This window comes from Trachemys scripta, chromosome 6 (genome assembly GCF_013100865.1).
Source record: "Trachemys scripta elegans isolate TJP31775 chromosome 6, CAS_Tse_1.0, whole genome shotgun sequence".
NCBI lineage: Eukaryota > Metazoa > Chordata > Testudines > Emydidae > Trachemys > Trachemys scripta.
Window position 1 is genome coordinate 21,196,780 of NC_048303.1, and position 19,265 is coordinate 21,216,044.

The window sequence follows — 19,265 nt, forward strand, 5'->3', positions numbered from 1 at the left end:
CTACACTAGGAAATTAGTTTGCTATAACAATGTTGTTCCGGAGTGTGAAAAATCCACACTTAAGAGCGACTCAGTTAAACCAACCTAATCCTCTGTGTAGACAGCACTAAATTGATGGGAGAATTCCCCCATCGACATAGCTACCGCTTCTTGGGGATGTGGATTGTCTACGCCATCGAAGAAGCCCTCCCGTCAGCACAGGTGGTATCTTCACTGAAAGCTCTACAGCGGCATATCTGCAGCATTCTAAGTGTAGACCTCCCGTCAGCTGCTTGAAAGTCATTCACTTTCTCATTCTACCAATCCTTCCATGCCTGACATTCTCACTCTCAAATATACAAAACCACTATATACAGAAATGGCTGAGGTAGCACTTCCAGTGTAATTGAGCATTTTTGCATGCAAGTACACTCATAGGGGCATGGATATCCAACATTTGCGCAAACAGAACGTGTCTGCACCAATGTTCATGAAAAAGCAAACAAACAGTATCAACATAGACAGATCAAATAGTGATTTTTTTCACAAACAGTTTTCCCTGCTCTTTGCCTATCTCAGATAAACCGTGAGCTGGAAGGATTATTTTTGATGGGAGAGTCCAGTTCACCTTCCATATCCATTCAATTCTTGATTCCTCTGCTAAATCTACCAACAAAAATGCTGGTTAGAACATGGTTAGGTTGAGCTTTTTCGGATGTTCACTCAGAGCCTTAACACTTCCGTTGAAAGTGTCATCAAAACTAAAAATGTAGATAAGAAGGGTCAGCGTTGGAAAAAGTCAGACATACACAGTGTGTATGAAACTGATTGTGTGCATGAGTGCATGCGTGCACACACACACACACACACACATACACGGTTGTTTTACCTTGCCCTTTGAATGCACAAAAAATCATAGTAATTGTATGCACAAATTATATACACAATTATGAAGGCAACCTTACATCCCTAACTTTTTGAAAATCAGCATCTAACTCCAGACAGAAAACACAGTGACCACTGGTTTGTAAAATTAATACCACAGCTTTTGGATTAAACTTCACCTCTGGGCTAAACTAGTACATATGGAGTTAAATTTGCAATGCTGAAGCTGAAAAGGGATTTAGTGGGTATACACTAATTAACCCCACTAGGAATCTTGTGGCTAAATCCCTTTATAAGCTTTGAAAATTTACCACTTGCTTGTTATTTCAACAGAGAGATAAACTTTTGCATTCTGCTTAATGCTATCTTTCAACCAAGAGGCTGTCCTCTATTAGACAGATTATGTTCAATGCCACTTTAATCTAATTCTGAGAAACATGATTGCGGCCTTTAGAAAGGACTGAATGTATTTGCAATTTTTTTTATCAACAATTATTTAAAGAATGATATGCAAGAAAAAGCAAAGTAAAGGTTTTATGCATCCATATAGGTCAAATAATATATTATCTAAGGGGTTTATGTGCCATCCTGACAGTAAGTGTCTAGAACAGTGGTCCCCAATCTTTTTGTGCCCGTAGCACATTCATGTTTTCAGAAGAGTGTGGCGGGCGCCAACAATTTTTCAAGGCTTATTTTGTATTTGTACAGAAGGAAAGGGAAAATCTGGGGAAAAAACACAGTTGAAAATGATTTTGGAAAACAGCTTGACTATTTGTACAGGAGAATGGTAATGGTTTTTGGAAGCCTGGAAGCTTTACCGGCCCCGGGGAGGTCCTGCAGCTCTGAAAGCTGATGGGTAGTGATGGTGGTAAATAAAGAGATAGATGAGTTAAAGGCAATAAATAAATAAATAAATCCAGCCTAAAGGCAGCATCAAATATCCTCCCGCACCACCAGCTTGATTCAGGCCGCACAGATAGTGGCACTGCAAAAGCAGGGACGTGACAGTGAGCGAGAAAGTAGCAAAGCTGGAGCAGGAGGTATTTGGATTGAAACAGTAGACAATGGAGGCTGAAGGAACTGTTAGAACCTTACTGAAGGATTTCCAGGATAAGAACCAGGCAGATCATGGGGACTGTAAGAGACATTATTTGACCTATATGGATGCATCAAACCTTTACTATGCTTCTTCTTGCACATCATTCTTTAAATAATTGTTGATAAAAAATTGCAAATACAAGCAATCCTTTTTAAAGGCTGTAGTCATGTTTTTCAGAAAACCTTCTAGAGTTTTTATTCCACAAAATAAGAGGAAATGCCAATTATTTATTTTTATTTTATATTTATTTATATACTATAAGCATATATTATTGATAATATAATCAAAATAACTATACATTATATAATATTTATAATATAATTATATATTAATATACTTGTATATAATTATATATTTTATATAAGTAGATATAGTATATATTTACATACATTTTATATTATTTATTTAATTTATTATTTATATGGGGGGAAGTCAATTTCAGGGGATAGCTCTTATCTCTCAGGTTCTGTTGTTGCAGTCTAATCTGATCCAGTTTATTTTTGAGACTAAACAAGATAAATCCATACAAAGGAGAGAAGAAAAATAACTAGAACAATACATGAAAATGCAGCTTCTGTTTCTAGTTTGTAGTTTTGTTGCTGGAAGACCACAGCATATGACTTGTTTAACCATTTATGAACCCAGCTTCACTTCCTTGACTCCAGAAAACATCTGGCTGGATTGCTCTGATTTCCCTCTAACCAGGCTCTGGGAGGCAGAATCGATTAAGGCAACTTGATGTTGATCGATTGTGATAAGGATTATTATTATGGGTCTGATCCAACGCCCACTGAAGTCAATTGGAGTCTTCCCACTAACTTCAGATGGGCCTTGAATGAGGTCCCGAGTTACCAGTTGCTCCCAGGAAAGAAAATATTCATAAGTGGTGGGAAGCTTATCCCATTGGATATGCCAATCAGATAATTGGATAGTGCCTATATAAATAATTGGCACTTCCTCTTATTTTATGGAATAACTAGTCCTTCATTAAAGGAAACTCTGCCCACAAAGTCCTTGAAGGTCATTTTACCACCACATGTTAGTCAAAACGAGCTTAACTCTCATAACTTCTTTGACTCCATTTTGGACTAATTTTCAACAACACTTGTTATATAATATGTTTATTAGTATACGATGATCTTCTAGGCAACTTTAACCCACTTCACCTTAGCAACACCTGTTTCAAAAATACCAAGATGGCTTGAATGTAGCACAACAGCTCTGTTATTGTCAATGACATTCAATTCTGAGTTTAAAATGCCCTGCACTGCGCTAAAAAATAATAATTGTCTAAACCAAGAAACTAGTTTTATGGACGCTCAGAGAGTTGTGGTATTTAACAGAGTTTGGAAATAGTATTTCATACTGGCCTCTCAAACCAACTAATGGGGAAAACGTGTGTCACATTAATTTAGTACGTAATAGGTCAATACTTTTTGGTCTAGAAGGTCAACAATTAATATAATTCCTATTCCTCATTATATGTAATACATGTTTAGAGTAACAATTTCCAGTTTTCTACACTGAGAGACAGCTGGCATTTCCCAAATACACCAATAATGGTGCTGCTATCTAATTCTAGAAAACAATATCACAATCTGCCCTAAGTAAGGGGGCAGAGCAGAGTAGTGCCATCACAGGAGCAGAGGAAGGTTGGAACTGTGATTCTCATTTTCTCCTTGCTACAGGGGTGCAGTAGCGGGAACAACTGGCATAGATAAGCAGCAGTTTACTTCCCCTTTTGTGCTAATGCTCCACTGTCTTTGGCTGCCCACTTGCATATGGCAAAATTAGTGGACCTGCTCAAGCTTCTTTCTCCACATATCATGACCTATTATGATTCACCCCCTAACTGCCCTGAGCAGCCATATAGTGGCAGAACCCACCCTATATTTCAGTTTCCACCTTAGCCGAGAACTAGAAGTGAACTCTAGTAGTTGAAAAAAGGTCAATAATAAGTGGGGATGCCATTTGTTAGAAATCAACAAACAAAAGTAACCTGGGGCCATCTATTAAAGTGATCCAGCTGGTAGTCCAAAAAACAGAGCCAAAGATCACAGGTGTAATCCAAGCAGCTTTTCAACCAGACGGTGTTTCCCAGGATTATAATTTTTTGCAGGGACCCCTTAAGAAAATAGTTCTGCTAATCTTAAAGAAAACAAATCAAGCAGTTCAAAAAAACATTAATCTCATTTCATTGTCATGCCATTCATTAAATTAAACATCAAACATTATCAGCACTTACATACTATGGTGATTGATGGGGGTTATACAAGTATACTGCATAACATTCAGTCCAAGGGATTTAATCGTTTCAGATAACCCCTCAAATTTAATTAGTTTATTTTTGCTAACAGGAAAAGAATACTATGATTTATTGACTGACAATAGACCAGTGTTCTGAGAAAAGTAAGAGCACATAATTAGCGTGGAAAAAAAAATCACATTGACCCCAGGCATTAATTACCTAAAATGAAAGCTGTAACAAGCCAGTTCTTCAAACTATGGAAAATAAATAACCATAGTTGTTTTCTTCATAGGGAAGATTTAAACACTAGTACTAATAAAAACAATGAGGAGTCCGGTGGCACCTTAAAGACTAACAGATTTATTTGGGCATAAGCTTTCGTGGGTAAAAAATCAGAAGTGGGTTTTTTACCCATGAAAGCTTATGCCCAAATAAATCTGTTAGTCTTTAAGGTGGCACCGGACTCCTCGTTGTTTTTGTGGATACAGACTAACATGGCTCCCCCCTAATACTAGTACTAATGTTTGTCTTTGCTGCCTTAATACACTTGACTTCACTCTAAATTTGTTACAAGATTTTTTGTTTGTTCCTTTAATACCAAAATCTCATGGAATGCAATTAAAGTAACCAATAATTATCTGCCAACACTCACAGAAACAAAAATTAGAAATGGAAAAGGCCAATGTCCTCTTAGCAATCCCCTTGCAGGTGCAAGTTTGTTCCCCCACTACTTTATGTAGTCTAGTTATAAATGACTCAGGCAATGGGAATCCTACCACATTGCTCAGACTTTTCTGCTATCTAACAGATCTTATTGAAATCAACAAATCCAAATACAAACTTCTTTAAAGACTGTTACAAGTAGGGTGACCAGATGTCCTGATTTTATTCGGACAGTCCTGATTTTTGGAGCTTTTTCTTACATGGGCACCTATTACCCCCCACCCCCGTCCCGCTTTTTCACATTTGCTATCTGGTCAACCTAATTACAAATCTACTGAAAAATCAATTGACTTTTTACCATTCATAACATTCTTCTCCAAAAATGTATTTTGTGTTTCAAAGAAAAGACCTGAAGCCTCTGTTTTGCAGAAATGCCCCTGGGATCTTCACTATTTTATGCTCACTTTCACTTATCACACTGCCTTCACTTCATTAATCTGTTTAAAATGATATTCCTTAAGCTTTACTTTTATTATCAAAGACATTTCTGCACCTGTTGTTGGAATCACCTTATGTTTCTTATTCTACTTTCTACAACAAACATTTTTTTGTCTGATTTATAATTCTATACTGACCTGCAATAACACTTTGATTTTTTTTAAGTCACCATAATGTAGAAAGAATTAAACAGATACAAGTTCTAAAAAATGATTTAACATTAGCTGATTACTGAGAAATGTTGGGAAACATTGATTCCTATTAGTGCAGTACAAAACTGAAGTAAAAAAAATTTACTTAAATGTATTAAAAATCCAATCAGTTCTGGTAATGCAAAAAAAAAACTGTATACCTTTAATAGCCTCCATTGGTGGTATACAGGATCACTACAAATGCTAACAATTACTCCACTGGAAAACACTGTAAAAATGCATTTTTCAGTTTGGTTTGTAGAAAAGGATGAAATTCACGCTGGATGTTATAAAAACCCATTTGCTGCCCCCTAAGCAATTTTAATAGATTTTAAGGCGACAATGGACCTTTGTCATTATCTAGCCTGACCTCCTATATAACAGAAACTAAACAACCTCACCTCAATTTGGCTCTTCGATAATTAGAATGCTGTTACGATAACATCCTTGGAATTTCTAAATATTACACATGACAATTTCCTAACAGTACAACAGTCCAAGGGAAGTGATAGGAGTCTGATTGCTTGAGTCATTTATAACTAGAGTACATAATCTAGGAAGGAACAAACTTGCAGCGGCCAAGTTACATCAGCATTTTCCCTTTCTACTTGTTATGGTTTTATGAGGGCAGTGTGATAATTATTGGTTTCTTTAATTACATTCCAACACAGGAAAATTCTATATTAACCCTCCTCTTAACACATTAAGAGGAACTGATCACTGACCTAAAAATTAATGGTAGCTTAGGTACAAGTGATCATGATTTGATCACATTTGTGAGGTGCTGTAGAATGAAGTCTAAATCAGAGTGTGTATGTGTGTGTGTCTAAATCAGAGTGTGTGTGTGTGTGTGTGTTACAGATAATAGAAATGAATAATGTACTTAGTCTTCTGTAAGGCAATTGATTTGGTACTGCATGATACTTTGATTAAAACACCAGAATGATGCAAAATTATCATGACGGCACACATTATGTGGATTAAAAACTGGCTAAATGATAAATCTCAAACTGTAATTGTAAACAGGGAATCATCATTCAGCTAGTGTGTTTCTAGTGAAGTCCTGCAGCAATCAGTACTTGGCCCTATGCTATTTAACATTATTATCAATGATTTGGAAGAAAAAATAAAATCAGTGATAAAGTTTGCAGATGACTCAAAGATTGGGGGAGTGATATATAATGGAGACGACACATCAATAATGTGGAGCAATCTGGGTCCCTTGGTAAGCTGCATGTAATGCATTTGATATGGCCAAGTGCAAAGCTATACATCTAGAAGCAAAGAATGTGGGACATATTTACAAGGTGTAGAACTCTGGGGGTGGGTCATAATCAGCCGAATATGAGCTCCTAGTGCAATGCTGTGGCCAAATGTGATCCTTGGATGCATAAATGGGGGAATAGGCAGGAGTAGGAAGATTATATTACCTCTGTATTTGGCAGAGAAGCACGTGGTGGTCAGAGGAAATGCTACAAAGACACACAAAGCGTATCTTAAGAAAACTGATGTGACCATCGCAAGCTGGGAAAAGCAGCCACCAACCCACCCCAAAGGTGCCATATCCTCCATCAGGCAGTGGCCCACTTCGAGAAGAAGTGCCTTGTCCTCGAAGCTGAACATAGAGAGAGGAGGAAGGAAAAAGAAAGAACTTTCTCCCAGCAGTCCGCTGGCCTGCCACAAAATGTCTGTACCTACTGCGGGTGGATTTGCAGTTCTAGGACCGGACTCCTGAGTCACCTCAGGACCCATATGTAAATCCATGGTAGAGATCATCCTCAAATTGAGGGATTGCCAATCAATCAATTTGGCACTGATGCAACCAATACTGTGTTCAGTTCTGGTGCTCACAATTCAAGAAGGTTGTTGGTACATTGGAGAGAGTTCAGAGAAGAGCCAAGAGAATGACTAAAGGATTAGAAAACATGCCTTGTAGTGACAGACTCAAATTAAACAGATTGAGGTCCTTAACATAAAGAAGGTTAAGAGGTGACTGGATCACAGTTTCGAAGTACCTACAATGGGAACAAAAATTTGATAGTAGGCTCTTCAGTCTAGCAGACACAGGACTAATAAGACTGAATGGCTGGAAGCTGAATCTAGAGAAATTCAGACTGGAAATAAGGTGCAACATTGATTACCTTCACTGTTAAACTCATTTTTTCAGTTTGGTTTGTAGAAGAGGATGAAATTCAGGCTAGATGTTATAAAACTCCATTTGCTGCCCCCGTAAGCAATTTTAACAAAGGGTTATGGTGGATTCTCCATCACTGGCAATTTTTAAAATCAACATTAGATTTAGATATGTTCTAGCTCAACAGGAATTAATTCAGGGAAGTTCTATGGCCTGTGTTATACATAGGCTTGGAAAGATTAGAATTGTATCGGTAAACACTGATTTCACCGTGCACACAAAAACCTATGAAAAAATATTTCCATTGATGATAATTGAAATGTATAGATAGGCAAAGTAAGAAAATGCTACTTGTGAACTTATTACAGTCCCATCTGAATGCATATAAAACATGCAATGAATACTGCATAAAACATACTTACAGCTCTGCTAAAACAGCCATCTTATAAATCTTTAATTTTTTGAATCTGAAATATATCATAATTATATACTTATTGTGTGACACTCCCCCCCAAATCAGTAATTTCCCACAACTGTGAAAATTAACTCTATACAAATGGGGGAGGGGGGGGGAGGAGGGGGAATGCTTACACACATCAATATTATCTGTCAAGATTATTTAAAAAAAATAAGCCAAATTCTGCCAAACCTAGTGGTGCAAGAGGTCAGACTAGATAATCACAGTGGTCCCTTCTGGCTTCATAATCTATTAATTTATAATCAACAGAGTAAATCAGATGTCAGTGAATGAAAAGGATAATAGAAAAAAAGCGTGTTTCTTAACCTCTTCCACATGTTACACTGCAATCCGTCCAGCCTCCATATTGCCAAAAATATTCTGGGTCCCCTACTTCATTCTCAAGGTTTCCTTCTTTACGTATAGTGTATTCATACTTTATTCCGGGGTTATTTTCCTGAAAGAGTAGCTAAAAAAAAAAAAAGTGATTAAATTATGTACTTGTCTGTGACTATAACACATTGGCCCAAATCTTCAAGAGTAGAGTCCAAAGTGTCTGCAGATATTTACAGGCACCCAACCTGGGAACATATGACTCTTGAAGCATGCCTGCTCTTGAGAAATGTATATATCAAACTCTCACTTGTGCACAGGTATGGAAAGGGAGTAGGTGCATTTAAATGTGGGGTGCACTAAAGCAAACAAATACTTTTGCAAGCATACTTGTGAAAATTTGGGTCAGAGTATATGGTATCAACTACAAGACAAAGCTATGCAAAATAACCAAATTGAGATAATTGAAAATGGACATTTTATTAACACCTATATTTATATGCAAATTTGATAAATGATAGTGTCCCAACCATATGACAGCTGTTCCTTCTAGTAGCTCAGCAGACAGCAGCATATTTATCAAAACATTGTTTTCTAAATGTCTCCTTAAATAAAGAGGAAAATTCTTCGCAGAAACAGGCAGTGAGCAAGTCAAACAAATTGTTCATTTACTTTTGGCAGATAACAGAGGTGGGAAAGAAGATAATCTTTAGGGGATAAAATACTGAAACAATTCCATAAAATGGTTTACTCCCACCCAACCAGGCAACATTGAACACTGACAGAAATCTTATTTCCCTGTTCTAAGTTCCCTACTCTGCACACTGAACATGGCTCATCCATTAAACTCACTTGGATACATCCTTCCCATAAATTCAAGGTATGGGAGTGGTGCACTAGTAGGTCCCAATCCTGCCTCCCTTCTTTTTCTATGGTATTATGTTTAATACCTATCTATGGCATACTAAGTAAACAGGAAAAAGGCAGGATTCAGAGAGACAGACAGCAAAGGGAAACTACATGTACCTTCCCCAAGGTAAATATTAGTTTGATATATTTAAAGCTAGACTGGATAAATCAACAGAACATATATCGTAGGGAGCACTTTTATGTAGTGGGCATTGAATGATTAAATAGGTCTTTCCCTCTCTGGGTTTTTGGCCCTAGTTCATCAAGGTACTCAAGCACATAACTAATTTTAAGTAGAGTAAATGGGAGTACTCATTTTCTTAAAGGTATGCGTGTGCTTAAGTAATTCTATTGAATCAAGGCCTTCAGTCGTATGACTCCATTCAAAGCCAAACCAAGATAAGGAAGGAATTTTTCTTGGAATTCCAATGGAGTGAGTGAGTTATTTTTTCCTGCCTTGTTTTCAAAGCTCCAGATCATTCCGCTTCCAGCCAGAGTTATCAGCGTCTGCTGCCGACCCTTTACTGTACCTGTATCCACACTGACTCATTGGTGGGTCCAGATGCTGTCAGGTTTTCGAGATCTCCTTTTCTCTCATATTGAAATGTTGTTCCTGCCACTTTGTATGCTCCATTCCACTGGATAATAAATCCCCCATTTAGGTAATACTTTTGTGGGTCTTCACTCCGCACTGCAAGGAAATTTCCTGCTTCTGCCACTTCTACTACTCTTATGTCCCTTGCTCCTTTTGGAATCAGTCCAATGTCAACATAGCCTACGGAGACAAGACAGGTTCATTTAAATGATTATTGTTATAACAGAAAGTGATTACACATTACTTACCTTTTTAAAATACAAACCTCAGCCACACTTGTAAATATGTAAGGTGAGCATACTATCATACAGTTTAAGTTTCAGTGTCTCCTTTTAAATCTAGTTAACAGTGCCTTTCAATGAAAAGTTTTCCTGGGTTGCAAGAATCAATTAGAGGACAGGAATACGCTTATTATTTAGGCTATTAGAAGACATATCGATATTCATTCTTCTCTGAGGTACACCAGAGTAAATCTAGAGGAACTCCATTGAGGATGGACTAGGTGGCAACAGCTACCATAAATACTGTGACATGTGAAAATGGTCACTGTATATTTCAGCGAAGAAAATCTGTGGCAGTTGCATTAAGTCATGATGCCTCCTATGGGGAAGGATATTTTAAACTTGCAGGAAATGTTATCAGCTGTCACCAATGTATGAGAGGAGGGATACAGTGCTTTGGGCACTAGCTGGGAACTTGTAAAATCTGGATTCAAGACCCTGTTTTACCACAAACTTCTTGTGTGACCTTGTGAAAGTCATTTAGCCTCTCTGTCCCTTTGTTCTCAATCTGTCAAACGGGGGCAACAACATGATCCTGCCTCACAGGAGTGTTGTGAGGGTAAATCGATGAAAGACTGAGACACTCAGATACTGCAGTGATGGAGGCCAAATAGAGGGGTGTGTTTTCAGCCACCAACAGAAAGTCCAGATTTTACCGACAGGACTCAAAATTGAGTGTGGTCATGTGCTGAAATAAGGCAAGTTTTGCTGGTAAAACTTCCTAGTGTAGACCAGGATTTAGAATTAAATTTTGCTTGCCTTACTCACACAAATAGTCTTAATGGCCTCGATAGGTCTACTCATGTGAGCTAGGTAAGCAGGATTTGGCTCTAAGCCATACTGAGCAATCTTTAATATCTATCTTGGATGCTTATCTGACACCCATTACCATGGTATTGGAGCACCTCAGTCTCTAATATATTTATCCTCACACCACCATTGTGAAGTATGGAAGTGCTACACAGTAAGTTCGTATTCAAGCTTCTTTAGAATAATGTTTGTTAAAATTAGTGTTAAAAATACATATTTAACAAAAATTGGTTAAGCAACAACTCAACAGATACAATTATTTTGGCATGGCCCTTCTACTGTAGCTCAAAAACTTGGTTTTAAAGTGTACTGGGACAGTTTGATAATATATTTTTGCATTCTGGTCTTTGTATTACGTTTATTTTCTTTTGACCAGCTGAATTATCTTCTGATTTCCCAGATGCCGGCACTAATTCCTAGTGAATATTGTGCTGCTTTTGACAGCAAAGCTAATCAGCTGCAGGTTATTCAGTTGTTCCCCTTTAGGATGCCATGAGCTATTTTCACGTAGCCATCCAGGTTACACAGCTTAGGGCACACAGCTCAGTCTGACCGGGATCTGGAGATTTGAGACTCAACATCACAGTCAAAATGTCATAGCCATCTAGCCCACACATTGGAGTATTAATATTGATGGCATTATAAAACCTCTGTGAACTGAGCAACTCACTGAGGCTATTAACCTTCTCCCCTCCACCCCCAAAAAACTTACTCTTTTTGAAAAGTTAAATGAACATACTTAACCACTGAAGGGAATGGAAATGTCATAATTAGGGTATAAAGAAATTTATGCTATAACTACATGTATGTCAAGAACCTAATCCTGCAGCCCTTGTGGAGCCCAAACTCCCATCGGAATCTAAAGTCTTGAAAGCCCTTCCATACTAGAGAGACAAGGTGGGTGAGGTAATATCTTTTATTGGGCCAACTTCTGTTGGTGAGGGAGACAAGCTTTTGAGCTACACAGAACCCTTCTCTGTGTAAGAAGAGCTTCTTGTAAGCTCAAAAGCTTGTCTCCCTCACCAATGGAAGTTGGTCCAATAAAAGATATTACCTCACTCCCCTTGTCTCTCTGATATCCTGGGACAGACATGGATACAATAACACTGCATATTTTCATATTGGTGTAATTCAGGAGTAACACAACTGAAGTAAATAGTTCCACCACCATAAATGAGAATAGAAGTAGGCCCATTGACATCTACTCCTTATACCAGAGTAAGTCAGCTCACTGTTATCCTACCCACCCTCCTGTTTGTCTGTTGCCACCTGCTCTTTCAAGTTTGGACCAGTTTAAAGAAGCTACCATTTGCAAAATCCTGCTCAATTTTTAGAAATGTGTTCTTCCTACATTTCGGAGATGTTCTGTGGTCAAGATTTGGGTCCATCACTTAATAATACACTATTGTATCTGCTAATGTACCGCTTGCATGGGTAGAAAAAAGTACATGCAGTAATACACTGCATATAAAAAGGTAATTAATAAAATAAGTGTTAGCAGTAGGTATTTAATTAAAGATGGCATTTCAATCATGAGAAGCTTTTTGGGATGTGAGAAAATTGAAAGCATTTTTCAGGGGAAATTGATTTCCTTGCACTACAGTCCATATGAAAGACTCAACTGATTATTTAAAGCAAATATGAAGCTCTTCACTGCATGATTCAATGGGTGCTCATCTGGTCTCTTGGTAGATTTGAAGACGTGGAAAAAGTACTGCTTCAGCAGCATAAATGAAAGAATTATCTCAGAAGCCCAGCTGGACTTGTCTTTGAATGACACATTTAGATCAAAATTATATTCACTTTCCTTTTCTATCACTCTGTTCCATTAAAAGCAGAATAACATCTTCAAACTTACTTTTGGAACAAATGGCAGCATGTACACCTTGCTTTTGATCCAGTTTTGTTAAATATGCTGAACTGACAAGCTAAAGGTCTTTAGACTTTACATGTGCTGTTTAATTATCAGACCTATATAATTTCTTACTGTAAAAGAACTATACTTACTATAGAACTCTAAAAGCAGACATAATCTTTAGGCAAACAAAGACGTAGAGAGCACTGGAAATTCAAGTAATTATTTCCCTTTTTCTTTTTAATGAGCGTGCAGTATCAACGCTAGCCTTACACAATCTTAGAAAATTAGACAACAAACCTTTCTTTCATTCTTTCTGAAGCAGTGTCACTCAGTTTCTGCACATAAAATATCTGCAGAAAGTTTTTTTAATGCAATCTAAAGACAATGGTGGGGTAGTTTTACTGGATATTAAAGGGTATTATGGTGGAACCCAACTTAGAGTTTCTTTTATTTTGGCTAGAAAATATTAGCCAACATCATTGGGTAGAAATGGAAAGAAATTGCCTGTTATCTTATACCTTTCTCTTGCTTTGCTTATGAGATACATCTCAATTTCAAATGCATTTATACTGAGAAAGCGGTCCTATGGTTAAGGCATGGGACTGGGAGAAATAAAAATCTTATTTCTATTCCTGACCTGCCATATGTACCTGTGTGACCTTGCACAAGTTATTTAGAGCCAGATTCTGCCACACATGTTAAATAGTAGCTTACCCTGTGAAATCAGTGGGACTACTAACGGAAGAAGGTAGTACTCTGTGTGAGAAGGATGACAGAATGTGGCTTTTAGCCTCTCTGCATGAAATTTAGTTTACCCGCAGAAGGGCCAGGTATTGGGGCACTATGTCAGTGGGTGCAGAACAGCTGCAGAGGTAAATTCCGTCCTGTTCAGCGTTTGTGGCTGCTACACAGGTCCCACATGTTTGTTTTGCCGGTTAGCAAAGGGGTAGAATGAAATTATTAGGGCTATCAAATGATTTAAAAAATAATCACAATTAATCATGGGATGAAAAAATAGTCGAGATTAATCACAGTTTTAATTGCATGGTTAAACAAAAATAGAATATCAATTTTAATTCAGCATGGAAGCATGTCCACTGGAATGGTGGTCGAAGCATAAAAGGGCATACGAATATTTAGCATATCTGGCATGTAAACACCTTGCAATGCTGGCTACATCAGTGCCATGCAAACATCTGTTCTAACTTTCAGGTGACACTGTAAATAAGAAATGAGCAGCATTATCTCCCATAAATGTAAACAAATTTGTTTGTCTTAGTGATTGGCTGAACAATAAGTAGGACTGAGTGGAATTGTAGGCTCTAAAGTTTTACCTTATTTTGTTTTTGAGGGCAGTTATGTAAAATAAAAATAATAATTCTACATTTGTAAGTTGCACTTTCATGATAAAGAGATTGTATTACAGTACTTGTAGGAGGTGAACTGAAAAATACTATTTATTTTGTTTATCTTTCTACAGTGCACATATTTGTAATAAAAAATTATAATATAAAGTGAAATCAATATATTTGAAAATGTCAACAAAATCCAAAAATATTTATAATGAATTTCAATTGGCATTTTATTATTGGTTAACAGTGTGATTAAAACTGCTTAATTGTGACTATTTTTTAAAATCTAGTTAATTTGTTTTGCTTTAATCGCTTGAGTTAACTGTGATTAATTGACATCCCTAGAAATTATGGATAAACAGTTCATGATTTTTTAAAAAATGGTTTAATTCTTTTCCCTCAAGCACATTTTGCTGATTTCAGCTCTCTCTGCACCGAAATAGATATCACTGTAACATTCATAAGTTATATAGTAAGATAAGCAAGAAAAGCGTTTAATATGGAACACTGATCCAAATCCAAATATGACAAATTGTGTTAGAACCAGAAGGTGTTACCTGAAATTTGACTCCACTCTAGGGTGTCATACAGAAAGAATAATAAGGTTAGATTCCAAATGTCATTTACATGATGCAGGCAAGATCACCTGGTTTAAGAAATTCTGCAATTTTTAAGCAGGAAAAAAAACAGGTGGAAGGGACTGGATGTTTTGCCATCTTGATCACCAGTAGCAGATGATATTTTACCAGTACATCCAGTATTATGGTGCATTTTCTAGAACAAAACCTGTTTCTTCAACAAACTTGAACACAGGAAAATATATTATAGAAAAGGAAATGATATTATCTATGAGAACATTATTTTCCAACTGTACAACTAATTACATTTTTAAAACCTGATCGAGCTTAAAAGAAATATACAAAAGGTGAAATTCTGGCCCCATGAAAGCCAATGGCAAAGCTCCCATTGACTTTAGTGAATTTCACCCAAAAGCTATTTCAATATGGCTGGTCAGTATTATGTCCTGGGCAACTTTCTCTCCCCTCCCCTTAATTATTTAGAGACTTGTTTTCCTCAATAGATCAATAAAAGAAATGATGAAGAGGTGTGTGAACTGCCTTGTACCACATATTAAAAAGACAAATAATGGATCTCTGTTTGTTTGTGCAGCAACTCACTGAACACATGATCTCTGAATGCAAATACAACACTAACTTGCCATTTTAACAACAATAAAATGTGCTGTATGAGATTATAATACCCAATTAAGCAACAGCTCCTTCTGTTGTAGATAGGTCTTTGAATATATACAGTAATGTGAATGACACCACATATGAGAGTTAATAGGTTATCTGATTTAAGAAGGAAGGTAAAATAGACTTATCAATTTACTGGATACTAATTTGCCTTAGAGGCAGGACACATGTGGGTGATATTTAAAAATGACAAATTAAAAGATTTTAATCAAATAGCATTTTAAACAGTATGATGCTACCAAGTCTGCAGTTGCAAAGCATCTAGTTGCTGCTTCGCTGGGATAGAAATAATATTTATCTTTTTCTAGAAAAGAAGAGAGACTCTCAAAAGCGTATAGGTTAATTGTAGAACTGTACCAAATCTGGCAACTGTTCCCTTATGCCTGTTTTAAAAATTTGCCTTCAGAATAATTATCTTTCACTCCCATTTCTAAACAAACAGGTACAGCAAGTTCTCTCATGTTACTATTAACCTTGATCTGTATTCCAAACAGGAGTTAGATTTGGCAGGGAGGCATGGCGGGGGGGAAGGGGGGCAAGGAGATAGTATTCTTCCAGACTCCTGTAAAATAAGCTCCAGTCAAACAATCTGCTGCCCAGGGCCGGTGCATCCAGTAGGCAAACTAGGCACCCGCCTAAGGCACCAAGATTTGAGGGCACCAAAAAGCGGTGCCCAAAATGTCTGGGATGCTCACCCGGCGCCGGCTAAATGTGTAACCCTCTTTGATCAGCTCCGGCCGGCCAGGAAGTGATGTCATTCCTCCTCTGGCCGCCGGGGGCGCTGCGCTGCTCCCAGCTGCTCTGGCTCTTCCCCAGGCCCCTGCCCCTGCTCAGCCCCACCCGCCCCCACTCCCCTGAGCTCTGCAGCAGGGCCAGGGCTGCACTCACCAGTGGCAGGAAGTACAGAGACCCGGCCCAGCTGCGCTGCTGGTGAGTGCTGGGCGGTGGTTCCCCCCTGCCCCCCAAGCCAGCCCCAACCGTTGGAGGCCTGCCCCCCATGGAAACCGGGCCCACCCCCACTCCCGCCTCCCCCACGGAGGCCTGGGGCACCCCCCCCGTGGGGGGGCTGCGTAGGGCCCCAGAATATCTAGGGACAGCCCTGGTACCCACCACCCTGTCCTCAGCCAGTCCCGCACCCCATGCCCTGCCTGCAGCCAGCCCCGCACCCCCCGCCTCCAGCCAGCCCCTGCCACACCCCCGTACCCAAAGCCAGCCAGCCCCACACCTCTGTCTCCAGCCAACCCCGCACCGCATCTCCAACCAGCTCCGCATCCCCTGCCCTGCCCGAAGCCAGCCAGCCCCACACATCATTGTCTCCAGCCAACCCCTGCCACACACCCCTGCCCCAAGCCAGCCAGCCCCACACCCTGTCAGGTTATTCATTTATTTTCATTAAATATGTAGTCTAAATAATGAAATTAATAAATTTTTAAGCCGAATATGTATTAATTCTAATGAACAATGCCATGTTATGTAGTATTCATTTCTGAAAGTTTATAATAAGCGATGCTTCGAGGAGAGAGGTGGGGGTGGGAGGTGGAAGGTGGAAGTTTCACCTAGGGCGCAAAATATCCTTGCACCAGCCCTGCTGCTGCCCACTGTACATGCATGCTCTCTGGGCTGGTTGGGCTTTGCAACCTCACTGGGGGTTCAAATATAATCAATGGCACTGCTGGGCTCCTTGTATGTCCCAATGGACTTCTTCCATATGGCGCCCCCTTGTGGGGCCTTAGATACCCCATTGGGTTCTGCTAGGTTCTTTGGGTTTGGCTCCTTCTTCATTGGGAGCAGGGGAAAAGTGGTGTTTTCTTCCAAGCCCGCTTGCTTATGGTACCAAATTGAGCAGATCTTCATAAAATAATCCTCCCTCTCCTTTTTTACGTGCAACTGGTGAGCCGTGAAATAGTTCACTGCTTGCACTGGGTATCTGAACTAGCACTCTCTGAGATCAGTGAGGCAGTTCACACCTCTCAGAGCTGTTGTTTAGATTCTGCAGGCAGAATCTCGGCTTCAGTTACCTCAAAAACATGAACCAAGTGTATCTCAACAACCATAACAGGGAGAGACTTACATTAAAAAAGAAGTAATCTCAGGCTATGTCTACACTAGAGATCTTACAGCAGCACAGCTGTACCGATGCAGCTGTGCCGCTGTAAGATCTCCCATGTAGCCACTCTATGCCGACAGGACAGAGCTCTCCTGTTGACATAATTATACCACCCCTAACAAGAGGCAGTAGCCATGACAGCAGGAGAGCATCTCCCATCAACGCAGCGCTGTCCACACCGGTGCTTCTGTCAGTTTAACTTATGTCACTCAGGGGTGTGTTTTTTCACACCCCTGAGTGACATAAGTTAAACCGACAAAACTGCTAGTGTAGACATAGCCTAATATTCTGGAAAATACGGTGGCTGCATAGAATAGGTGCCGGCCTTTTACCAGCAGGCACCCACTGAATCAGAGCCCTGATTCTAGCTGTCATTTATACAGTCAGTATCGTTTCTCTTCCCCTATTTTGTTTATTTGTCAGTTAACTTTTAAAACATGTAATGATTTAGGTGGCACATCTATATAAAGGAGCCTACAACATTCGATAATTTAGTCAGTCAATGATTTTTTTTATTTGTATAACCTTTTTTGTTAATGTATTTGACCTGCATAATTAACATAACGAACCAATGGGTGACAGGGCATGGATCACTTGATGATAACTTGTCTGTTAATTCCCTTTGGGGCACCTGCCATTGACCACTGTCAAAGGACAGGATACTGGGCTTGATGGACCAGTATGGCCGTTCTTATGTTCTTCTGAATAACTACTGTCTCTCTTAATAATAAAATACTAAACTGACTGTGTCTCCGGTTTATGAGGCAGTAACTGATTGTTATACATACTGATATAAAACAAACTTGGAGGCCAAGTCAGAGTCAGTCTGCCCATCTAATTTATTACATTGCCGCAACTCTCCTGAATTAGTTAATTAGTTCTCTCGGGAACTCTGAAGTGCCGCATCACACCACAGCCCACAGTGTGAATGAACCACGCTATTGCCTATCAGAACATGGCAGGTCAAACAAAAAATGGTACTTCCCTGAATTTAGGACATCTCCATCCCCCAAATAAATAAATAAAAACCTTCCCCTGCTTGAGGTTTTATTCCAATTCCATAAAAAAGGCAATCAAAAGTGTGCACGGTGTCTCAGAAGTTGGTTCAGAACTCAGCACTGGTGTTTGATACCAGAGCACTACAAACATAAAACATGTCAAAAGGAAGCATTCTTGCTTGCCTCACAGTAATACCTTCCTCTCGTATATTGTTTTTCATCAGGAGATCTCAATACAAAGGTCAGGACCATTAACCCCCTGTTACAAAGGTGCAGAGAGATGAAGTGACTTGCTCAAGGTCTCACCCTGGAGGCCAGTGGCCAAATCAGGAATAAAACCCACATTTCCAGAGTCACCATCTAGTACGCTATCCACTAGACCACACTGCCTCACTCAGAACAGACACACAAAAATCACAATACCCTGACAGAATGTTTGCGCCCAGCTTTCACGAAAAGTTCTTAGATGTGTACAAAAATTGTGCAGACCACCAGTTGTCTGTAAAGGTAAGTCAAACCCAGTCAAAGATGATCTGAGCACCTTTGAGGTTTGAGCGATAAAGTCATTGCGGAGAAACTAAATGGATTCTTTGCTTCAGTCTTCACGGCTGA

At 39.0% G+C, this 19,265-nt stretch overlaps 1 protein-coding gene across 2 annotated transcripts in view; it reads right to left on the reverse strand.

Annotated features, from left to right (window-relative positions):
- Positions 1-19,265, reverse strand: part of LOC117879253 (A disintegrin and metalloproteinase with thrombospondin motifs 12-like) — a 141,518-nt gene that overhangs the window by 54,561 nt on the left and 67,692 nt on the right. For both annotated transcript variants that reach the window (XM_034774306.1, XM_034774305.1), the window contains 2 exons: positions 9,927-10,171; positions 8,482-8,623 (listed from right to left, as the gene is read on the reverse strand). In XM_034774306.1, coding sequence (XP_034630197.1) covers positions 8,482-8,623; positions 9,927-10,171 — 387 coding nt within the window. The remainder of the gene's footprint in view (positions 1-8,481; positions 8,624-9,926; positions 10,172-19,265) is intronic.